The sequence below is a fragment of the Anabrus simplex genome, chromosome 2, assembly GCF_040414725.1.
Source record: "Anabrus simplex isolate iqAnaSimp1 chromosome 2, ASM4041472v1, whole genome shotgun sequence".
Lineage (NCBI taxonomy): Eukaryota > Metazoa > Arthropoda > Insecta > Orthoptera > Tettigoniidae > Anabrus > Anabrus simplex.
In genome coordinates, this window is record NC_090266.1 from 907,213,589 (window position 1) to 907,238,928 (window position 25,340).

The window sequence follows — 25,340 nt, forward strand, 5'->3', positions numbered from 1 at the left end:
CAGTAGGTTGGGTACTTTTACCCCTGTGTCTATGTCCTTGGAGGACAGCTTGAAGGTGGAATTTGGTGTGGCCTTTGATAGGCTGGAACTTTGAGAGCGGGTTGCTCTTCCCAAAAAATTTGTTTCTGCGTGCCTCGAGGAGGCTTTACTGTGTAATTGGGAGCAAGAGCTCCTGGGCATGATTGGGGTCTTCTGCCCCTTTGTTGAATCTTGTATATGGGTAAAGTTGGGCTTATAGCTCAAGAATTGTGTGTCTGGCTCTCGGAGCCCAAATCCTGTAACCACTGTAATTGTACATTCTCGATTTGTTGCTAGGCTACTAGGTACCTGTTATATATGTTATTTCTTGATCTTGAAAAGAAAATATAACCTTGTTAATTTTTAAATTAACTTTAATTTCGTAGATTGAGACCTATTCATCCCAGCACCTTCTTTCACCTCTGCTGATCCACCAAACCACGGAACAGCCTTAGCCTTAATTAAGGTACAGCCCCAGCATTTGCCTGGTGTGAAAATGGGAAATCACGGAAAACCATCTTCAGGGCTGCCGACAGTGGGGTTCGAACCCACTATCTCCCGGATGCAAGCTCATAGCTGCGCGCTCCTAACAGCACGGCCAACTCGCCCGGTAATTGAACTTTCCCAGACCTTGTTGATATAACATATTTTTCCTCTCTGTATATTAGAATTATTTAAATGTAGTCCATACGGACTGAGTACCTTGGATGGTAGACCGCTGGCCTTCTGACCTCAACTTACCTCAGCATCGTGTCGGTAGATTTACTGGCTCGTAAAAGAACTCCTGAGGGACAGAATTCTGGCAACTCGGCGTCTTCGAAAACCGTAAAGGTAGTTAGTGTGACGTAAAAACACCAGCATTATATTTAAAATAATGTAATCCTCTACATTTGTTACGCCTTGTATCGTGCGCTATAGTATTTCAGAATTTGTCGATTGGCACACACACCAGTGTATTGGCTGTAGTCGGTAAGATAGTCAAATCGGACAAGCTATACACCAGTCGTTAGATCGTCAATTTGCAAACCCCTACCACCACCTTAAGAGGAAGTATCAACTTTTCCTTTTTTACAATTGGCTTTACGTCGCACCGACACAGATAGGTCTTATGGCGACGATGGGATAGGAAGTGGCTAGGAGTGGGAAGGAAGCGGCCGTGGCCTTAATTAAGGTACATTCCCAGCATTTTCCTGGTGTGAAAATGGGGAAACCACGGAAAACCATCTTCAGGGCTGCCGACAGTGGGGTTCGAACCCACTATCTCCCGAATACTGGATACTGGCCGCACTTAAGCGGCTGCAGCTATCGAGCTCGGTAAGTATCAACTTAAACGTGTGGATAACGCCTAAGTGCATCTCTGAGAAACCCGAGGTAGAAAACTTCCTCAAGATATCAGGGACGTGTGGGACATCAGTGCGAACATCCTGTGATGTTTGCAGAGGTTAAAATTATGTATAAAAGTTCTCACCGAATTCTTATTGTTTATAAAGTAACAATTTCGGTAAGAAAAAATATAATTATTCGAGTGACTAACGTTCTTGGTATGTACCTCATAAACCCTCTCCGACGGGCGTGTTACAGTGGAAACACTGAGAAGCCGCCCCTGTATCACGGGTTGCCTACCTTCCAGCAGACGTACAGTAGCAGTGCTTCCCGTTTACTCCTACAGGATTTACATATGCCCATTTGTCAAAGGGGATAGCAATGGCGATTGAAAGCATTACTCCTTTCCTTATTTGTGTGTCTGTGGACGATAATCAGTTATTGGATACACTGTCCAGCGATCTGTTGAGAGAGAGAGAGAATCCTAAAAGGATAGCTGTCTCTGTATGAGGATTACCGTGAAGGTACAGCATCATAATTAGTTCTTTCAAACAATAATTTAATAATATTTTGAATTAAAGTGTCTATTATTTAATGATTCAATATTTTTTCAAGATTCCCCTAAAGAGGCAGATATTCCCGAACAGAAACATGTATATCATTAATTTTGTCATTTGTAGTACAATACAATTAATGGTGATGTACAGTTTGGAGAGAGTCCCTGAGAATATTAGTAACAATTTCTTCTATTTTCCACATACTAATTCCAAAAATCCAAAATAAGTTAATGCAGAACCTAACCCTAGACCGGGTGCGCTGGTTGTTTTTGTCAACCAGCGCGCTTTTTTATGCCGTAATTCCTAGAACTGTCAGTCTTTCACCACCTCGCAACTAATACCTTTGCTCTCACTCTTGACCTTCAGTTCAGTCGAGTTTCGACAACAGTGGAAGCGATACATGTGTAATAATTTCGAGCGAACTCTTGGGACCTGAAACTGGTTAACAAAGTCAACCGCGCGCCTGGTCATGTAAGTAAAATTTATTTCTTTAAAAATGTCCTTTCTTCTGTACTTTTCGGGTAATTGGCAAGGTCAGCCGTAATTAAATATAGTATATTTCTATTTTAGGTCTCGTTTTGTCAGTGATGAAGACATACCTGACTTTTGAGCCAGTTGTCCGATGAAATAGAGGACTCTGCCTCGGATTCTTCGGATGGGGAGTAGGAAATTATAAACGTATCGGATCAGGATCATAACAGTGATACGGAGCAGGAGGCCGAGGAAGACGATAACGAAATGGAATTTATCTTCGGGAGAGATGCAGAAACAATGTGGTCCTGGACGGACTTTTCAAAACTTACTTCGAGGGTAAAAGCAAGGATTATTGTAAAAATACTGCCAGGACCGGAAGGGGAGGCAAGGAATATATCAACAGAAACTGACTGTTTCATGCAGTTGATAAACTCCGAGATGGTCGATGAAATATTATACTGTACTAATTAGTACTTTCTAGGAAGCAGGAGGAAGTGAATTACAGCCGTGAGCGCGATGCTAAATTTGCGAACCGCAGTGAAATTATGGCATTGCTCGGGGGATAAGGAGTGAAAGATTTCTTGCACATGGCAACAAAGTTTATTTTTCATCCAGTCATTCTTTTGCTATTATATCTGATCTTTTCATTGTATAATTGTGCAAATATAAAATATGACCATTATTTAAATTTAATTATGTATCTACTGCTTAACTTATTTTAAATAGGCACAGTATTCTTATCTCTATCAGAATTAGTTCTCGTGTTCATGATTATCCATTTAAAGTACATTCATATTAATCACTAATACAAGTTTTTAATTTTATTTGGAGAATAACATTGAAACAAAAGATAAAACGCCGTTAAATGAAATGTTTATGCGATTGGAAGCCTGTAAACGACTGAAAACGTAACTGGTTGACAAAGTCAACCGCGCACCCGGTAGTGTGACAGAAATTGGCGCGCCCGGTCTAGGGTTAAATATCGCACCTCAAGCACCAAACATCAGTCCAATCACCTCCTAATTTCCGAGCGGAATGTTGTATTTCTCCTCCTTATGTTTAAAGCATCGTTCGCAGTGCCTCTTCTTTTCAGTATCGACCTCCTCCTTCAAACCTCACAGTTCGATCGATAACGAAGCCGATGTTTTTCTTTCTGACGATTTCTATGATGTCAGTACGCACGAACCTATGCTATCAGGACTATCTATGGGAGTGAACCTGAGTATTTAACTTCATGTTTTTCTTGATCATGATCGTTCTCTTCGTGATGAAATTAAATGGCGTATGGCTTTTAGTGCCGGGAGTGTCCGAAGGCATGTTCGGCTCGCCAGGTGCAGGTTTTTGATTTGACTCCCTTAGGCGACCTGCGCTTCGTGATGAGGATGAAATGATGAAGAAGACGACGACACATACACCCAGCCCCCGTGTCAACGAAATTAGCCAATTATGGTTAAAATGCCCGATCCTGCCGGTAATCGAACCCTGGACTCCTGTGACCAAAGGCCAGCACGCTAACCATTTAGCCATGGAGCCGGACCTCTTCGTGATTAACAGATCCTAGTGATCAGATCTCGAGTGAGGGTGGCAGAGTCAATTCATCGTCATCTAACGATACATAAAGGGATAAAATACCTTACGAGCTTGGTAATATTACTTTGATCAGCTGTTTCTAAAGATGCTGTGATGCATACACTGGTTTCATACAGATATCCATGCCACCCTATCCTTTGCTAATAATCTTTCCATTTCTACGGAACTATTACATCGTACATCTGTCTGATCTGCTTAGTTTACCCCTAAAGCAGTCCGGCTCCATGGCTAAATGGTTAGCGTGCTGGCCTTTGGACACAGGGGTCCCGGGTTCGATTCCCGGCAGGGTCGTGAATTTTAACCATCTTTAGTTAATATCTCCGGCACGGGGGTTTGCGTGTATGTGTCGTCTTCATCATCATTTCACCCTCGTCACGACGCGCAGGTCCCCTACGTGAGTCAAATCGAAAGACCTGCACTTGGCGAGCCGTACATGTCCTCAGGCACTCCCAGCACTAAAAGCCATACACCATTATTCATTTTGTTATTAACCCTAAAGCTTTTACTACCTTACACTTCCCTCAAAAGTCAACTGAACAAGTACTGTGTGTCATAAGATTTATTCTATCATTCTATCACATCCTCTCATCAAATTTAGCAAAATCGATCTCCTCTCACCAATTCGATTCATTCGCGATTCTCACCTTCAGAATTCTTCTGAAATACCGCATTTCCAAAACTTCCATTCTTTTCCTCTCCGAGCTAGTTATAGCCCGTATTTCACTTCCATATAATGGCACGCACCATGCGAAAGTCTTCAAAAAATCTTTCTAATTCCTATATCAATGTTCGTTCTTAAGAAAGGCCTTCCTTGATTGTACTACTCTGCATTTTATGTAATCCTTACTTAATTAGTTATCTTGCTATCCAAGTAACAATATACAGTACATCTACTTCCTTTAAGACTTCATTCCTTAATCTAATATTCCTCCATCACCTGATTTCTTTCGACGGCATTCCATCACCTTTGTTTTGTACGTATTTATATTCATCTTGCGTTCGTTTCCCAAGACTGCCCACACCACTCAGCAATTTCTCCAGATCTTTTGCAGTCTCAGATAAAATAACGATATCATCGTCAAATCTCAGGGTTTTGATTTCTTCTCCTTGTATTGTGATTCCCCTTTCAAATTCCTCTTTGATTTCCTTTACTGCCTCTGCTATATAACCATTGAAAAGGAAGGACAAACTGCAAAATTCCTCACTCCTTTCTGGATTGCTGTTTTTTTTTCAAAACCCCCGATTCTTATCACTGCAGACTGGTTTTTATACAGATTATAGATAATACCTCGCTCTCGGTATCTGATCCCAATCAAACACCTTGGTCCAGTCAGCATTATTTAATGACATTTCTATATTTACGAACGCCATTCACATGAGCTAGTCCTCCTTAATTCGGTCTTCTAAGATTAAGCATAAAGTCAGGGTTGCTTCACGTGTTCCTACATTTTTCTTAAGCCAAACTGATCTTCTCCGAACTAAGTTTCAACTTGTATTTCCATTCTTCTGTAAACATACGGGTTAAAATCTTGCAGGCGTGAGATAACTAATGCTGCGGTAGTTTTAAAACTTGTCAACACCAACTTTCTTGGAAATAGCTACAACAAAATTCTTCCGAAAATCGGTTGGCACTTCTCCTATATCTTACATACCAAATGGAATAATTTCGCCATGCTGATTTTTCCTAAGGCAGTCAGTAATTCTGAGGGTACGTCATCAATTCCAGGTGCCTTGTTTCTGTTTAGGTCTCTCAAAGCTCTGTCAAATTCTGGCCTCTAAATTGGGTCTCTCATTTCATCAGCATCAACATATCATCTACGTCCTTACCTTGATATAACTCTTGGATACGTTCCTGTCAATTTTCTTCGTTGTCTTCTTTCAAGAGAAGTGGTTTTCCGTCTGAGCCCTTAATATTTATACACTTCGTTCTACTTTGACCAAAGGATTCCTTAATTTAACTGTATGCAGCATCTACCCATCCTAGGACAATACAGCTTCAACTTCCTTGCACCTCTCTTTCAGCTATTCTTCCTTAGCCGTCCTGCACTATTTATCCACTTAATTCTTTAATCGTCTGTATTCTATTCTACCCTCCTCATTTTTTAATTTCTTTTACTTTCGTCGTTCAGCGATCAGGTCTAGTATCTCCTGAGTTATCCATTGATTCTTAGGTGAACTTCTTTTCTTCCTAACCTTTCTTCTGAAGACATACTTACTTTATTCTTCATGACTGTCCATTCTACAACTATTGTGTTTCCTTCAGCGCCTTCATTTAGTCCTTGTGTAAAATGTTCCTTGAAACAAACCCACATTCTCCTCTCTTTCAAATAGTCCATTTCCCATTTCCTTGCATTCCTTCCTTTCTTCGATTTCAGATGGTATTTCATGACCAACAAGTTGTGGTCAGAGTCAACATCTGCTCCTGGGAAAGTTTTGCAATTCAACACCTTGTTTCTGAATCTCTGCCTAATCATAATGAAGTATATTAGATAGGTTCCAGAGTCGCCAGGTCTAGTCTACGTATATAGCTGTCGTTTGCGGAGTTTTAACCAAGTATTAGTGAAGACTAAATTGTGTTCATTGCAGAATTCAACCAGCCAAATTCCTCTTTCATTCCTTTGTCCCAGACCGAATTCTCCTACGGTATTACCTTCCCTTCCTTGCCCTACCACTGCATTCCAGTCGCCCATCACAATTAGATTGTCGTCACCTTTTACATATTGTATTTCCTCAACATGCGCTGAACTAGTAGACATATAGACCTGCGCTTTTTTGTGGGTATGGGTTTAGCGCCTATCTTGACGACAATAATTCTTTCACAATACTAGTCATAGTAGTTTACGCGCTGTTCTCTTTTCCTATTCATTATTGAGCCAACTCTTGCATTTTCCCTGTTTGATTTTGTGCTAATACACTGACTGACAGAGCAAATGCAACACCAAGAAGGAGTGGTCAGAACTTTATGCCAATTGCAGGGTAGACTGACGTCACTGAGGTATGCTCATGATGTGAAATGCGCCGCTGTGCTGCGCACGTAGCGAACGATAAATGGGACACGGCGTTGGCGAATGGCCCACTTCGTACCGTGATTTCTCAGCCGACAGTCATTGTAGAACGTGTTGTCGTGTGCCACAGGACACGTGTATAGCTAAGAATGCCAGGCCGCCGTCAACAGAGGCATTTCCAGCAGACAGACGACTTTACGAGGGGTATGGTGATCGGGCTGAGAAGGGCAGGTTGGTCGCTTCGTCAAATCGCAGCCGATACCCATAGGGATGTGTCCACGGTTGAGCGCCTGTGGCGAAGATGGTTGGCGCAGGGACATGTGGCACGTGTGAGGGGTCCAGGCGCAGCCCGAGTGACGTCAGCACGCGAGGATCGGCGCATCCGCCGCCAAGCGGTGGCAGCCCCGCACGCCACGTCAACCGCCATTCTTCAGCATGTGCAAGACACCCTGGCTGTTCCAATATCGACCAGAACAATTTCCCGTCGATTGGTTGAAGGAGGCCTGCACTCCCGGCGTCCGCTCAGAAGACTACCATTGACTCCACAGCATAGACGTGCACGCCTGGCATGGTGCCGGGCTAGAGCGACTTGGATGAGGGAATGGCGGAACGTCGTGTTCTCCGATGAGTCACGCTTCTGTTCTGTCAGTGATAGTCACCGCAGACGAGTGTGGCGTCGGCGTGGAGAAAGGTCAAATTCGGCAGTAACTGTGGAGCGCCCTACCGCTAGACAACGCGGCATCATGGTTTGGGGCGCTATTGCGTATGATTCCACGTCACCTCTAGTGCGTATTCAAGGCACGTTAAATGCCCACCGCTACGTGCAGCATGTGCTGCGGCCGGTGGCACTCCCGTACCGTCAGGGGCTGCCCAATGCTCTGTTTCAGCAGGATAATGCCCGCCCACACACTGCTCGCATCTCCCAACAGGCTCTACGAGGTGTACAGACGCTTCCGTGGCCAGCGTACTCTCCGGATCTCTCACCAATCGAACACGTGTGGGATCTCATTGGACGCCGTTTGCAAACTCTGCCCCAGCCTCGTACGGACGACCAACTGTGGCAAATGGTTGACAGAGAATGGAGAACCATCCCTCAGGACACCATCCGCACTCTTATTGACTCTGTACCTCGACGTGTTTCTGCGTGCATCGCCGCTCGCGGTGGTCCTACATCCTACTGAGTCGATGCCGTGCGCATTGTGTAACCTGCATATCGGTTTGAAATAAACATCAATTATTCATCCGTGCCGTCTCTGTTTTTTCCCCAACTTTCATCCCTTTCGAACCACTCCTCCTTGGTGTTGCATTGTCACTGTCAGTCAGTGTACATTGAGTGTCAATATGCACACTATCAAAACGAAACGGACGTCAGAACGACAAAACAATGAAGTCCGTAAAATAAAATAAAATATCGAAGTCATATTAACTCAACACGCATGGAGAATTACAGTAAAATATTTAATCACCATCAGGTCGATATCCAATGTTGGGCAGCCCTCATTCGCCGATAACGGTCCCATATCTTAGGGAGCACCTTCCAGCTGTTTGGAGCTGCGCACTAGTTGGCCTCATTATTACCGATCTAACCCTCTTCAGATTTCGTATTTTACTGTAGATGCTACCTTCGCCCAGGTCGCTTCGCAAAAATAAAAAAAAACATCTAATCTGAGACTTGAGTATGCACAGCTGACATCCCAGACCTATCGTCGGGCTCACTTAAAATCTATACACCCTAACACTAATCTCTATGTACACGATACCTGCCTAATTCTATCGTCGAGCGTGAACTAGGACGTTACATCATCAGTATACTCCAAGGATAACATGTGACGTCCTAAATCTATTTTCGGGCGGAAAATGGGTCGTATTACGCTTCCCCTGGCATATCAGGCGAACTAAAAATTTCAAACAAACTCTGACATTTCAATTGTAAACCTGGTCAGACTAATAACACACAACGGAACAATGTCTCTTACTATTAAACGAATGCAAGTCGGAAAATGCAGTAAGTCTCTATCTCGTTACAAAACGTGAACTCGAAAAATAAATATTACGTGACGAACAATCCCCCAACTCAAACACGATCTCAGCATGCGCAATGATTTTTTAGGGAAGAAATAATAATTCCCAACACACGTCTACCGTTTAGTGGATGTTGTCCAAAAATAATAATCATCACTACCGCAATGAAAACTCTCAAATCGCCTACCATCAATTTCAAATATTATATCTATGACTATCCAGTGAAACGAAATTCAATAAATTTACACGGTTAAACAACACCGACCGTGTATTCTAAATGCTCTTTTATCTTTGAGGTCACATTATCCTACTATTCATACTGACTTTACGTAACTAGTCACTTGACTTTTACTACCATGATTTTTAATCTTTACTAGAATCGTTTTTCACTTGGGATTTTACTAGAAATCCACGGTGCCTCACACAGTAGTCGTCTCAATCTTCGGATTGTTAGCGGAATACACTACAGCCTGCCTCAATACAGCCTGTCTCACAAATCCTTCCTCGGCAAATATAGCCTGTCTCAAAACTCATTCTCCTCGCTTTATCCCAGCGGTATTACTTAAAATCCAGGCTCCCTTTCACCTTTAGTATTCCTATCACTCTCATCTCCACATATATAAATTCTTCGCTCTCAATCCATTTTTCTTATATTTCCAAGACCCTTTTCACATTTCGATCCTCTTATGAAAAGCAATAGCCATTATTCAAATACACCTCTTTATTTTACTGTTACTACAACTTTCGGATCTCGAGAATACAAGAACACACCGCGATTTTCCGTATCATCGACATACACGATGTCACAAAATTTTACTTCCCATGAATAAAACACAACTCTATCGAATTTCACTGGAATTTTCTAAATGCCTGCGATCCTTGTAAAACGTACTTGCACCGGGCGAGTTGGCCGTGCGTGTAGAGGCGCGCGGCTGTGAGCTTGCATCCGGGAGATAGTAGGTTCGAATCCCACTATCGGCAGCCCTGAAAATGATTTTCCGTGGTTTCCCATTTTCACGCCAGGCAAATGCTGGGGCTGTACCTTAATTAAAGCCACGGCCGCTTCCTTCCAACTCCTAGGCCTTTCCTATCCCATCGTCGCCATAAGACCTATCTGTGTCGGTGCGACGTAAAGCCCCTAGAAAAAAACGTACTTGTTAAATGCACTTTTAACATAGGAAAATTTTTATCCCGTGGTAGACATTATTACTATTATTATTATTATTATTATTATTATTATTATTATTATTATTATTAATAATATTATTATTATTAATTTCGACAAAAACTTCTGAATTCAAATGATACTTGAAATTAAGACATTCGCCACGACTACTTTACCATTATCGCTTTCCTAATTTTCCTCACTTTGGACAATATCTCATAGAACATTAACACCAGATTTAAACGTCACATTTTACAGTTTCTTGACGTGAAATTTACAAAACTAAAATTTTCAAACGCTGACCAAAATTATAACACTTCTCGCCTGATAATTACAAATATCAACCCGACACATGTCTTGGAAAAAAAATTGGTTGGGACAAACAAAAAGGTCTAACTACAACATAATACAAAATATAGACAGACCTGCATTGACGTCATCTCCAGTATTCTGGCTACATTTTCGCCAGCTGACCTGGTGCTTAGCCGCACATTGGTACAAAGAGCATCATCTTCTCAAACATATCTATCTTACAAATACTGCCTTTTCACACGTTATTAAATGACAACACAAATCACGCACTTTCTTTCGTTATCATTTGTACAGCAAACCTCCTTCGTTCTGCAGTCAACTGCGACTGTCTCCCTTCTCCCCAGAGTCGGCTTTCAGTCACCCTAATACAACAGGTGTTCAACAGATAACGAAATCAGAACTACTCTGACTAGCTTCCCAACTCCCTTAACACTTTCCAACACACACGAGGTGATACAATAAAAATCTGCTATGTACTTTAACAGACGCCTATGCTTTCACAGTTTGTCGGCAAAAGTTCAGAAAAATTTCTATCACCTTCCCTTTCTAACAGAAGATGTGGACCACATCCACGAACATGTACTATGTTATTTGTAGATCAATCTTATACAATTTTCTGCTGACGACGGGCGTAAGCTTCCACTGCTTCAGAACCCAGACCGACACTGAGAAAAATGCAGAGGGGGGTTTCTTTTATAGTCTTAGGAGTGACGCTACTCACACCACTAAGCTTGATTACGTAATCTGCTAATTTCGCGTCCAATAGACCGATTTTCATGAAACTTGTTCCAGAATTCCGGACAGACTTGTGATTTATTTAGATGTTAATCTCATAATTTTACCACACTCGCAACAGGTGAAATAAATTATTTCTGCCCGGGCGTTTCGCGGGTTTTCTTCATCCATTGACCTTGGCACGTGGAGCTAGTCCACTGATCTGACGCTGATTTGTACTTAGGCTTAACTGCATTTATATTTTACCCTGGGGGTTCTGTCTTCACATAGGGTTTAAGAATAATTTAGATTATTTATTTCTGTATTTACTGGGTTGCCAAAATCTCTCGTTACGCAGAATTCCGTGAATTTGATGAATTGTTGGGTACTCGAAGTGCACCGAGGTGTCACGGTATTTCACGAGCTTTCCGCGGGTGAGTTCGTTCCCACGCGACAGCGAGGCTCTGGAAGTGCAACATGGCTGCTCTCAAAAATAAAAGTAGCTTGTTATTTCAAATAAATATTGAGAAAAATAAAAAGTATTTTTCTCATCGTAGAATTATGGTTTCAATAGGATCAATAGTACTGCAATAGCACCTTCTGACTTAGTGAGGAAAGCAAAGAAAAAACTATTTCACACTTCTCCTTGCCTAGAATTCCATGTTTTTTGGGAGTTTACTTATAAGCTATTAAGATTTTGATATTGCTTTATAAAGACCCATCTACCCTCTGGGTAACGTACACAGACTAATGATGTGTGCTTAACGAACCTTTAACTGGTACTGACCAACGGATGTTGGACGTTTGTCTTATAGAGTGTTATTTATTTATTTATTTATTTCTTTATTTATTTATTTATTTATTTATTTATTTATTTATTTATTTATTTATTTATTTATTTATTTATTTATTTATTTATTTATTTATTTATTTATTTATTTATTTATTTATTTATGCGGTTCGTGGTGTGGGCTACTGAAGTCACGTCCTAGCTCGTAAACCACGGGAAACGGCTGAAAGGCCTTGTAAGTGGTCCCGAGAGTCGGATACCAGTTGCTAATAAGTGGTCCTGAGAGTCGGGATACCAGTTGGTATGGAATGGGAGTGGGCATTTCGGACATATTCTGAGTCATGGCCCTTCTAATGCTCAGGTGGGAAGGACTATACAATGCACCGGTGGGCCCTAATCCTTTATAGGGGAGATCCTCACTGGAACGTTTTGTAAGTAGGGTAGCATTTTGCTTCACAGAATTTGCAGAGGTCAGAACATTTTAACCAAGCCTGAGACCTATGGGAATAACGGAGTCCTACTTCCATTTGAAAGGCGAGTGACTCCGTAGAAACAACTCAGCGAACGAAATGGAATTCGATGGGTAGCTATCAGTATTAATGGGGCTTGTGGAAGAAATACTGTAGAGCTGGCTGATTAAGCAAAATTGATGCTTCAAGATGAGTTATTGGTTAATGATATTCGGGTAAAGGGGATAACGAAGATGAGATAGGAGATTATAAAGTGTTCTTTATGGGTGTTAAAAAACGAAGAATAGAGTGTGGTGTAAGACTATTAATCAGGAATACGCAACGAACCTTCTGTTAGCCACGTAAATGAGCGAAATATAAGGGTATATTTGGCAGTTGGAGGAATTAGAGCAAGGACTGTCTCAGTCCATTCATAATGTGAGGGTGCAGATGAGGAAGAATTTGACAAATTTTATGAAGCTCTGAGTGACATCATAGTCAGGGTTAAGAACAGGGATAGGAAGGTACTAATGGGCGATTTGAATGCAAGAGTTGGGAATAACTGAAGGATATGAGGAGATGAAGGGTAAATGTGGGGAAGATATGGAATGTAATAGGAATGGCGAGTGTTTACTGGGCTTCTGTTCTAGTATGGGATTAGCAGTTACGAATGCATTCTTCAAGAAAAAGGCTATTAACCACTACACAGGGGAGGGTTGAGGCACCAGATCCATAATACATTATACCATAACCGACTTTGAATTCAGTAAATATGTTAGGAATGTGGGGGTATTCCAAGATTTTTTATTATACCGACCGCTATCTGACCTGTAGTGAACTAAGTATCCCTATGCCTAGGACAGAAAAGTTCCGAACTGTCGGCAGATTAATAAGTGTTGAAAGTCTCCAGAAAATTAGACAAAAGTACGTGGTTTTGATTAGTGATAATTTCCAAACAATATACAGTACGGTAAGCAGGTTCGGGATATAAAAAGATAATGGGTGGCATACAGATATGCTGTAGCAGAAACAGCAAGGGAATCCCGAGGAACAACTGTAAAGATGGGAAAAATTGAACATCTTGGTGTAATGGTGAAGTGCGAGCAGCTTGTAAACATAAACACCGGGCGAATCAATAATGGCTCCAAACAATGGGTGATGCAGACAGGGAATTGTATATAGGTGAAAGAAACAAAGCCAAACAAATGATTGTTAAATCCAAGAGGTCGTGGAATTATTTGGGTAATGAGCTGGAAAGCGGCGAGGAAACATTTCCAGGCAGTATTAAAGAAACGAATAGTGTTTTGGGTAAATCAGATGAACTCATACAAGGTCCCAGTTAATATTTTCAAAATCGTCTCATCGTAAAGGTAATACTTCTGGTAACGTCACGAAACACCAAGCTCATGGGGAGGAGGACATTCGACCGGGTCAAATATGGAATAAATGAAGCCCCCATCTGGTGGCGAGGATGGAGATTGCACCGGCTGACGAAGCCTGTCGCGCTCTTCTGGGGCAATGATTAATGACTTAGAGATGAAATTATATTGGGGAGTGTTGCTGGAATGAAAGACGACAGGGAAACCGGAGTACACAGAGAAAAACCCGTCCCGCCTCCGCTTTGTCCAGCACAAATTTCACATGGAGTGAAAAGGATTTGAACCACGGAACCCAGCTGTGAGAGGCAGACGCACTGCCGCCTGAGCCATGGAGGCTCTAATATACGAAAATATCGTACGTTTTTGTCTCGTCCCAAATAAGTTACACTGTACCATACATTGTGATAACCTTGTTTTTCCTTAGTTTCATCACTTGTGAGAAAAGTTTCTGAATGAAAAATTCTCCAATATTCGGCATGCATGCGCCATCCTAATCACCTAAATATTAGTGCACTCCACTGTGTTTTACGAAATGTTGCACCGTATTGTCATTTAAATTCTACAGAAATCACACTGTGGCATCATGGATACTCTATGGCTGCTATGTATTTCCACTGCTTCCATTGAATTTATCCTATCATTATTATATATGCTATTTACTTTATTGTATTTATAGAGTATTATGCACTTCTTACATAATTTCCGAGGTTCCATATTCCCACTTCACGAGTTACTTGTACAAAAAAAATGTGACTCATTATATTTCTAATCATCTAGTCTAGGGAAGTGCTCTAGTCATCAGAAATCGAAGATTTATACTTTTTAGTCCATGCCGACTGCCTTTCCTTCATGACAGATATCCACAAGTACTACTTTGGTAGTTTTCTTGCCTTCCGCCCAGCATCTAGAAGCCTATACTGTACTGTTGAAGCATCCATATCAACTCCAGCAGCCAATAAATCTATCTGAAGATTGTTGCTTGAATTTTGATTGTGAATTTTGCTGTATCAGTGTGGAGTCTTACCAGTACTAGGGTGGTTTGTCGCTTCGTGCCATATCTTCAAATTCTATTTGGAGACAGTGGTCCAGAATAATTTATAAATCATAAGAATCGTTGAGACAGTATTTCTCCACACCAACAACTGAGGCAATATCTCTCACAGTCATAGACGTGTTCTCCAAGAGCAAACTTGAAGATGAGGAGAAATATTTGTGTGCAATCTGTGAAACACGGGTATTTGTGGTGTATCCGAAAGAATGATTGAAAATAGGAAAGAGCAATGAAACAGCGTAAAGCGTGCACATTTTACCTGAATCGTTTTACTGACAGATTAAACATAATTTAGATCTATGGTTATCTGGAGTTCCACATCTTTTTCTTATAGCTAGGAATGTATTCTACATTTCCCATCTGTATGTCTGATGAATCATAAGCCCGAAGTCTGGTCGGAAACAGTGAGTGAAGATCGGTTAATTACGATAGAAGTAGACACGTGAAGACATATCCATAAAAGAGTGTGGTTTCTACTTGTCGATAGGTTAAATTCCTGTGGAATAAGGATGCCACCACTTTACTTAACGTGATGAACCTGGGTTTAATTTTCTTTTAGTCCAAATGTTTAAGTCCTGGGCTGAGGGTTGGTATGGAGTTGATTCAGCCTCAGTAGTTGTGGAATGTTGGCGACAGTAAGTCTGATGATGGTAGTCAAATAGTCCAGAGTGATCACATGTCATCCCAGATCATCTCAAAAGGCACTCGTCAATTTGGCAGGCTAAAGGCACTTTGGTGGCTCTAAATCGAGGTCAGATTACCAGTGAGCAGAGACTCAGTTCTTTATGAAATTTATCGCCTGTGTAAATACTCAAAATAGGCACATTTAGTTCTGAGCTTGACCTTTCTTCTGTAGACCTTCCATATTTCAGTCCGAACTTCAGCAAATAACCATAATCACCGATGTTGAACTTCGACTACCCTTGCTAAAAGCCAAATAAATAAAATGGTTGTAGCTTCATGGTCTGGAGTCCAATCCTCTTAGAAGGTGTGCAATAACACGGTGATTGTGCTCTCTCTACTTGTGCGGTAACATGGCGCTAGAAAGAACAGGGAAGTGATCGAGGCCTGTTTAGTTGTCAAACTGGCACTTGGCGTGGAGTTGAAGTGGAAGGTCACCGAAAGTGGAATTTTAATCTAATAGTGTAACGTGTTCTGTTGCATGCCTTGGAAAGCTGTCTTAAAAATCATGGCAGGGCCTAATATCGAACAGGCGTGAACGTAGATCACGCCAGCAACAGGAAAGAAGTATCTTCCTTTCCAGGGATAAAAAGTATTCCCTTCTTCCGTTGCTTCTTGCTCACCTTCATTGGATCGCGGGTGCAAACTGTGCCACACTTGTGGACTTGCTTCTGTTTTTCGGCCGGATGCCCTTTCGAACGCCATCTATATACAAAAAGTGATTTGTTTAGTATTGCATGTATCTGTGGTGGTTGTCAATGTGGTGTGTTGTGTGAATATAAAGTGGGGAATGTTGGGACAAACTCAAACACCCGGTCCCAGAGTCAGAGGAATTAACCAGACACGATTAAAATCCTCGACCCAGGTCGGAATAGAATGCAGGACCCTCTGAACTGAGAGCCTCGACGCTGACTACTCAGCCAAAGAGCCTGTCCCATGAATAAAGGGTATAAATAAATTATTAGCAGAACAGTAATTCCTAATCCTCAACCCATGCCGAATAGGATATAGAATAGGCTGCATCTAATAATGGTCTTACTAGATTTACGTCCCACTAATCACTCAAACGGTTTGTGAAGACGCCGATGTGCCAGAATTTTGTCCCACATGAGTTCTTTTATGTCCCAGTCATCTACCGACATGGGGCTGACTGCTTTGAGCACCTTGGGTTCAGAAAGTCTGAGCCATGCATTGTTCTGCCCTTGACAGTGGATGTGATCGTGAACGTTGACTCTGTTGCAGGGGCGCTGCACATGGACCAGCGTGTCCGGCCGCACTGTCACCCTGACGGACACTTCTCTGCTGCAGCTCAGTGAACCCGAGGCCCAGGTACTTCACCAAGTGGCCCTGGCTAAACTACAAGCTCTGAATCTCGGCGTCACCATCCGCGTTCCCTCAGGTAAGTCCTTTCAGCTCGTTGTTGGTTGTAAGCGGCAAACAGTGCAAAAATTGCTGTCCAAGCATGTGTAGAATTAGAGCAAACAATTTCGGCTCCAAGTTACGTCAGATCTTGGAATGATTACCTGAATGATGACAAGATGTTTCTCTCTTGATGATGGCTTGAAATCCAGAACATTTGCTATAATACTAGCATAAAGAGAACGTCCATTCTAAATTTAAAATTATAAAACCATCTCCTATGCGTGACATAACTAATGTAATTATTTGTCTTTCAAAGCTATACTGATGACAGGTCGCCTGACGTATCCCTTGAAACACCACCCAGGATTCACACGATGATTTTCTAGCTTCTACAACTCTAGTGCCGACATCTTCAACTCCTGGCGAGGTAGTATTGGTTTCCATGTACACTTCAACAACGGTGCGACGAAGATCTATGATTACTTTATTGTCTGCACAATGCCCTGACCTAAACAGTCACTGTGCCCTTTAAATGCATACATATTCATACTTTGTACTGTAGTCTATGAATTCTTTTATATCGGGTTAGGCATGAAAAAGTTAAAAATGGACTCGGTTGCAGTTTTGTACTTTTGTTCCTATATGACGTGAAAACACTTGAATTTACTGTAGTTTTGAGAAACTCAGTAACTATGTAAGTGGAAGAAAAGAGCTACTGTGACTGTTGTAACTTAGCAGCTTTGAGTGGAAGCTTAGAGAAACTAAAACGAAGTATCAGATATCTCGGCAAATATTAATTATATTGCAGGTGACAGAAGTTGGCAGAAAATATGACTTCTGATCTTTCACAAACAAACCAATAAACAAACCCGTGGTGGAACAGCTCATTTAGGACCTGCGCCTGCCAAAATGACTGCTGTCCTACCAGATGGCCTGCAGATATTGGAGTATCACGTGGTCGATGGAGTGAAATCATCCGCCTATTGCTTGGCTTTCACAACTGGATACGCTGCTTCTCGAATCAGATAGCTATTCACATTGTCCCACGAGGATGTGTGAACCCAGTTCCAGTCCTCAGTCCAAAATTCAAATCCTTGCACTAACAGGGAATCGAACTTGAGGCCTCCGGGTAAGAGGTAGCATGCTACTCCTGTACCTCAGCTCAGGTTTCTGACCTTTTATGCCATACAATACTGTCTACGCCAAGTGATAATGGTTATATTTACTACTCGTACTTAGATCTTAGTTATTCTCCTAGATTTTTTATAATTACAGTGATGAAGTGGAAAAGCCACTGTTGTAGATTTAACCGTTAGTGTTGAAGTGGAGCAGCCACTGATGTATATTTAACAGTTTAGAGTGTTGAAGTGGAGCAGCCACTGATGTATATTTAACCGTTAGTGTTGAAGTGGAGCAGCCACTGATGTATATTTAACCATTAGTGTGAAGTGGAGTAGCCACTGATGTATATTTAACCGTTAGTGTTGAAGTGGAGCAGCCACTGATGTATATTTAACCGTTAGTGTTGAAGTGGAGCAGCCACTGATGTATATTTAACCGTTAGTGTTGAAGTGGAGAAGCCACTGATGTATATTTAACCGTTAGTGTTGAAGTGGAGCAGCCACTGATGTATATTTAACCGTTAGTGTTGAAGTGGAGAAGCCGCTGTTGTAGATTTAACAGTTAGAGTGTTGAAGTGGAGCAGCCACTGATGTATATTTAACAGTTTAGAGTGTTGAAGTGGAGCAGCCACTGATGTATATTTAACAGTTTAGAGTGTTGAAGTGGAGCAGCCACTGATGTATATTTAACAGTTTAGAGTGTTGAAGTGGAGCAGCCACTGATGTAGATTTAACAGTTTAGAGTGTTGAAGTGGAGCAGCCACTGATGTAGATTTAACAGTTTAGAGTGTTGAAGTGGAGCAGCCACTGATGTAGATTTAACAGTTAGAGTGTTGAAGTGGAGAAGCCGCTGTTGTAGATTTAACAGTTAGAGTGTTGAAGTGGAGCAACCACTGATGTAGATTTAACCGTTAGTGTTGAAGTGGAGCAGCCACTGATGTATATTTAACCGTTAGTGTTGAAGTGGAGCAACCACTGTTGTAGATTTAACCGTTAGTGTTGAAGTGGAGCAGCCACTGATGTATATTTAACCGTTAGTGTTGAAGTGGAGCAGCCACTGATGTATATTTAACCGTTAGTGTTGAAGTGGAGCAGCCACTGATGTATATTTAACCGTTAGTGTTGAAGTGGAGCAGCCACTGATGTATATTTAACCGTTAGTGTTGAAGTGGAGCAGCCACTGATGTATATTTAACCGTTAGTGTTGAAGTGGAGAAGCCGCTGTTGTAGATTTAACACTTAGAGTGTTGAAGTGGAGCAACCACTGATGTAGATTTAACCGTTATTGTTGAAGTGGAGCAGCCACTGATGTATATTTAACCGTTAGTGTTGAAGTGGAGCAACCACTGTTGTAGATTTAACCGTTAGTGTTGAAGTGGAGAAGCCGCTGTTGTAGATTTAACAGTTTAGAGTGTTGAAGTGGAGAAGCCGCTGTTGTAGATTTAACAGTTAGAGTGTTGAAGTGGAGCAACCACTGATGTAGATTTAACCGTTAGTGTTGAAGTGGAGCAACCACTGATGTAGATTTAACCGTTAGTGTTGAAGTGGAGAAGCCGCTGTTGTAGATTTAACAGTTAGAGTGTTGAAGTGGAGAAGCCGCTGTTGTAGATTTAACAGTTAGAGTGTTGAAGTGGAAAAGCCACTGTTGTAGATTTAACCGTTAGTGTTGAAGTGGAGAAGCCACTGATGTATATTTAACCGTTAGTGTTGAAGTGGAGCAACCACTGTTGTAGATTTAACAGTTAGAGTGTTGAAGTGGAAAAGCCACTGTTGTAGATTTAACCGTTAGTGTTGAAGTGGAGAAGCCACTGATGTAGATTTAACAGTTAGAGTGTTGAAGTGGAGAAGCCGCTGTTGTAGATTTAACAGTTAGAGTGTTGAAGTGGAGAAGCCACTGATGTAGATTTAACAGTTAGAGTGTTGAAGTGGAGAAGCCGCTGTTGTAGATTTACGAGTTAAAGTGTTGAAGTGGAGGAGCCACTGTTGTAGATTTAACCGTTACAGTGATGAAATGGAGAAGCCACTGATGTAGATTTAACAGTTAGAGTGTTGAAGTGGAGAAGCCGCTGTTGTAAATTTAAGAGCTATTGTGCTGAAGTGAAGGAGCCACTGTTATATATTTATGAGCTCGAGTGCCGAGGTGCCAGAAGTTTTTGCTACAAGAGTTGTTTTGTTGACCAGTAAATCTACAGACACGAGGCTGGCATATGTGAGCACCTTCAAATGCCACTCGACTGAGCGGGGATCCAACCCGACAACTACTCAGTTCGGTTTCTCTTCTTAGTATGGATGTTATTTCTTAACATACCGATATGTCCCTCTACCACAGACGCTTATTAATTCAAAGAAAAATAACCAGTCACAAGAATCCTAATGCAGATCGTAAACATGTAAAGCATGATATGATATGAAGTCACCAAATGCGTCATAAGGAGATGGAACAGTGACTCAGTAAGGACATATCTATATTTCCGTGGAGAGTAGAGTTAACTTTCCCATTATGATTCCTGCCAGAACCCCACTAGTGAATATCATTTGATTATGTATGCATTATAATTTATGTTAATTAAAATGGCTCACTTCTCATCTGACAGCTGCTACTTGCTAACTTACTATTTCATCTCTGTCCTTGGCTGATTTCCAATTGGCAAGAGCTCCATCTTGATATGTAACTTCCAAAATCGTTCGAATATTAGGAGTGCGCTTTCATAGTAAAAATAAAATCTGAAATTTCATAATTGAAATGATATATGTGTACGGGCTACAAGAATTTTGTAGCAAATAAAGAGTCTCTTGACAAGACAAGAGATGTGTATACGGAGGAGGTAAATCCTCTGGTTAACACATTCCCTTTCAATCGAACGCTCACTGCTCAGAATAAGATTAATGCAGCATCTACTGGGTACTTTTGTAATAAAACATTTCATCCATTGACGTATTCATGCAATGAACCTCGAGATTACGTCCACATCAGTTCAAAAACCGTCAAATTTTCTTCATTCCTTGGCCCCTTTCCAGTTACTGGGGATTGGCACTGCATGTGGATTAAACCCAATTTTCTGGGCCGATGCCCTTCCTGAAACCAACCATATGTGGAAGGATGTATTCACTATTCCATGTTTCTGTACTTTTTGGTGATGTGGTGAGTAATATGTTAATGAAGAGGTGTGTATTATGATGAGCAGTTGTAATCTATCCGACAAGGTAAACGGACGTGATGTGTTGATAATGAGTTATGTGAACTACAACAATATGGGAGTACCTATCGAGCAATACCGGTGCGCTACAGGGAGGTGGCATTGCAAGATAAAAGTCAAATGTATCCAAGATGTCGACCGTCCCTTTAATATAGCGCAAGTGGTGCTGATGTCAGAGGTCTTTAAGGCTCTTCTAGTGATTGGTGGCGTTGACATGAACCCCGGCCCTGGACTATCTTGGGAAGACATCGAAAAGCTAAAGGAGGTAATGAAGGGTGTGTGTCAAGTAGACAAGACCAAGGAAATATTACAAGACCAGTTTAAGGATATGAAAAGCTACCTACAATCGGAGTTGAGTGACATAAAGTTGAGTTTGACTCATGTAAGTCCGTCCTAGAGGAAATTAAGAATCGAGTACTGGAGTTAGAAGAAAGTGCCAAGAGTCATTTTTTTACACTCTGCTTGCTTTACGTCGCACCGACACAGATATGTCTTATAGCGACGATGGGATAGAAAAGTGCTAGGAGTGGGAAGGAAGAGGGCCGTGGCGTTAATCCAGTTATCTGGTGTGAAAATAAGAAACCACGGAAAATCATCTTCAGGTCTGCCGACAGTGGGTTTCAATTCCACTATCTCCCGAATGCAAGCTGACAGCTACGTGTCCCACCACACAGCCACATGCTCAGTTGGGTTAAGAGACTCGAATTGTTGGATCTATAACGAGTCAGGGAATATATGAAGAGAAATATAGTAATATATGAACTAGAAAACTCCAATATGGAGAATTTCAATGACATAATGAACAAAGTGTCTTCGGTGATTAGGAAAAGATAAAAGTAGACTGTAATGAGGACAATAATGACAATGCTTCCAGAATAGGAAAGAACGTCGAAAGGAGACCTGTAAAAGTATGTATGGTGTCGCGTCTAAAGGTGCGCGGAGTTTTGGAAAATACAAAGAACTTGAAAAGGACTGTTCAATCAATTACACTATGATAAGAGCTTTTACATCTATCGATGTCCATTCTGTCCTAGAACCGAGTGGAATTATTTGCACAGACGTAAAACGTCCTGATGGTCTGACTTTAGTCCCATGGAACAAAGACAGATCTCTCCTGTGGGATGCCACATGTGTGGATACATTAGCACCAACCCCTTTGGCTCACACTGGCAAGGCTGCTGGTTCTGCTGCGGAATTGGCCGTGCGCAATAAAAGGGCTAAATACAGAGCAGTAACAGTCACTCCCATAAATATTCGGCCACTGATAAAATCCGCGAAAAAGTGATGACAGTAATGCAACCATGAGCAGGAAGTGAAACCAAATGTGTCTAAGTAATGGAACTACATGTGGTTGCTTATGCCGAAGAGGAATCAGGGAGCATTGATTTACATTATGCTGTAAAGGAAAGGATATTGCTCACATGGGTGAAATGACACGCCTCAAAAATATTCGGTCACCCGGAAAGGGTCAGGATTGCCGTTGTGTTCATTGACAGAGACAGGGCAGATAGCGTTGCAAAACTTTCAGTTCAGAAATGCGGTGCCGCAAGACCCATCGTGCCGAAGTCATTCGCTGTAGTGGTGCGGACAGGTATCAAATAGGGTGCAAAAGACAACACAATACCACGTTTGAAGAACGCCAGCTCGTGATATTCCATCATGCTCGAGGTAAATCGCATAGAAAGATGTCGCAGATGCTTAACATAGCAGAATAATAGTTGGATATAATCAGACGATTCAAAAATGAAGACAGAATTGATTCGGTTCCTCACACAGGCAGACCAAGTAGGCTGACAGAACGACAGGAGCGGTTTGTGCTTCGGAATGGGAAACGAAATCCAAAAATTAGTGCTCAGAAAGTGGTAGCAGCTGTCTTAGAGGAGTGTAGAAAGAGGGTACTGCAACCGTGCGAAGAGCACTGCGAAGGAATGAGTTACTTGGGAGAAGAGCTAGGAGGAAACCATTCATTAGCGCGGTATATGAAAAGAAGCGGTTAGAGTTCGCAAAACCTACGTAACCAAACCCAGTGCTTGGTGGGAGGATGTGTTATTTGTTGATGAGTCAAAGCTCAACGTGTTTGGGTCCGATGGAAAGCAATTGGTGTGGCGAAAACGTCACGTGGTACTGAAAACAAGCAATTAACAAACAACGGTAAAACATGGTGAAGGAAGTGCAATGGTGTGGGGATGTGTTGCATCGAACAGGGTTGGTGCACTGAGTTTCACTGAACATATTTTGACAAAAGAGGGCTATTTGGCTGTCCTCAAAAAAATTTGCGACAATCTGCGGAACAACTTGGTACAAAGCGCACTTTCAAATTCTACCAAGATAACGATCCCAAGCACAAGTCGTAACTTGTCAGGGAATGGCTGCTGTACAACTGCCCGAAGGTTTTGGAGACTCCACCACAATCACCCGACCTGAACCCCATCGAGAATGTGTGCAGTCAAATGAAGGCAGCTCTGCAATTCCGGCCGACAAGTTCCCTCACAGACTTGAAGAGGAGACTGCTACAAGAATGGGCGGCATTAAGCCCTGATTATAACGAGAAAGTTATCACCAGTATGCCGAATCGACTGGAAGAGGTCATAAAACATGAAGGTGGACCTACAATGTACTGAATGTGTAACAGGGTTGTGAATTATGTGAGTTTATGTTGCTTTTTTGCACAGTGGCCGAATATTTTTGAGGCGGCATTGGAATTATTGCTTATATTTAAATGTACGACAGATGGCGTACTAATGACTGCCAGAAGAGTTTTACTTACATCACAATGTGTCTATAACGTTGTATTATATTTTCCTACATGTTTCGTTGTATAATACATTATCATTACAGTGTAAGAATAATTATCCAATAAAAGTGTATCAAAAGTCAGAGTGACCGAATATTTATGGGAGTAACTGTACATCTTCGTGGTATTAGCAGTCGAAACGACGGGGACGTGGTGTCAAGAGGCTAAAAGTTCAGATATTGGCAAAAAAAACTAACAGCAATCACTGGAGACTCCTCTTCAACAGAATTCCTGAGGCAGCGGATAGGAATTACTATCCAACGAGGAAATGCTGTCAGCATTATGGGCACGTTTCCTGATAATGCTCCACTGGACGAAGTCTTCTATCTTACACCTTAGACTTTCGAGCTGGAGCGAAGTTAAAACATGATTGTTGAAATATTATTCTGTATACATCCACAATTATGAATTTGATGTAAATTATACTGAAATAAATAAATATCTGTATGGGTGGGCCATGTCAAAAAGGACTGCAATATAGATCAGGAAAGAAATGGATACGAAAGAGACGGAAGACATAAGAACGCTACACTTTTACTTAGGCAGATCACGTAATTCAGGTCTATTCGTATTAACAGACCAATGGTAGTAGGTGATCCGCGGAGTAGATCTTGGTCCACCAAACAGTTAAAGGATATGGAAGGGCATTCTTATGTGACAGCAGTGATTGGCGAGGTCAGCTCCATTGGGTGACGACCAAGTAGATACAGCTCAGCAACCAGGAAGTAGCAGCGTGGACACGTGTGGAGAGTTGACCTTGCTACATCAGCAGTGCAGAGTTTTGAAACAGAAGAGGAAGCAGTTTCCCGAACGGATGACAACACAGCAAGGAAAGAAGGAAACAAACGCAAGGTACCGTACCATTAAATTAGATAGACATTTGGGATAGAAATGGATGAGGTGTACAAGTAAAGACGAGGATACAGATGATGACAGGAAAATCACGAGTCACTCGTAGCAAGGCCGTGAGTTTTGCGGATATTCCGACAAGTAAATAACAAATATGGAACAGAGGCTGTGTACATATGACGGGTATATTGAATAAGCTAGAAAATAGTGAAGTGAGGGAATTCATTTCCGAAAATGAGATTACGGGATTGATAGAAACGTGGTTTTCCAGTGGTATGTGAACTAAAGATATCGGTTTATAACATCTGTAGTAAAGAAAATATGTCCTTGATGACTTAATTGGGGAAATAAATCAGATAAGACATAAATGTCATTATCCGGGAGGGATATCTATGCCTGTAAAGCAAGCACTATCGGAACGGGTCCAGCTGATGGAGTCAGCCCTTGATGTAGTAGTCTGGGTTAGGAAAATTAAGACGGAAGGCGG

The 25,340-nt window shown here is 41.7% G+C and overlaps 1 protein-coding gene across 2 annotated transcripts in view; it reads left to right on the forward strand.

The window, feature by feature from the left end:
* LOC136864546 (uncharacterized) overlaps positions 1–25,340 on the forward strand; it is a 628,768-nt gene that overhangs the window by 216,681 nt on the left and 386,747 nt on the right. For both annotated transcript variants that reach the window (XM_067141666.2, XM_067141667.2), the window contains exon 2: positions 16,773–16,929. In XM_067141666.2, the coding sequence (XP_066997767.2) occupies positions 16,773–16,929 (157 nt within the window). The remainder of the gene's footprint in view (positions 1–16,772; positions 16,930–25,340) is intronic.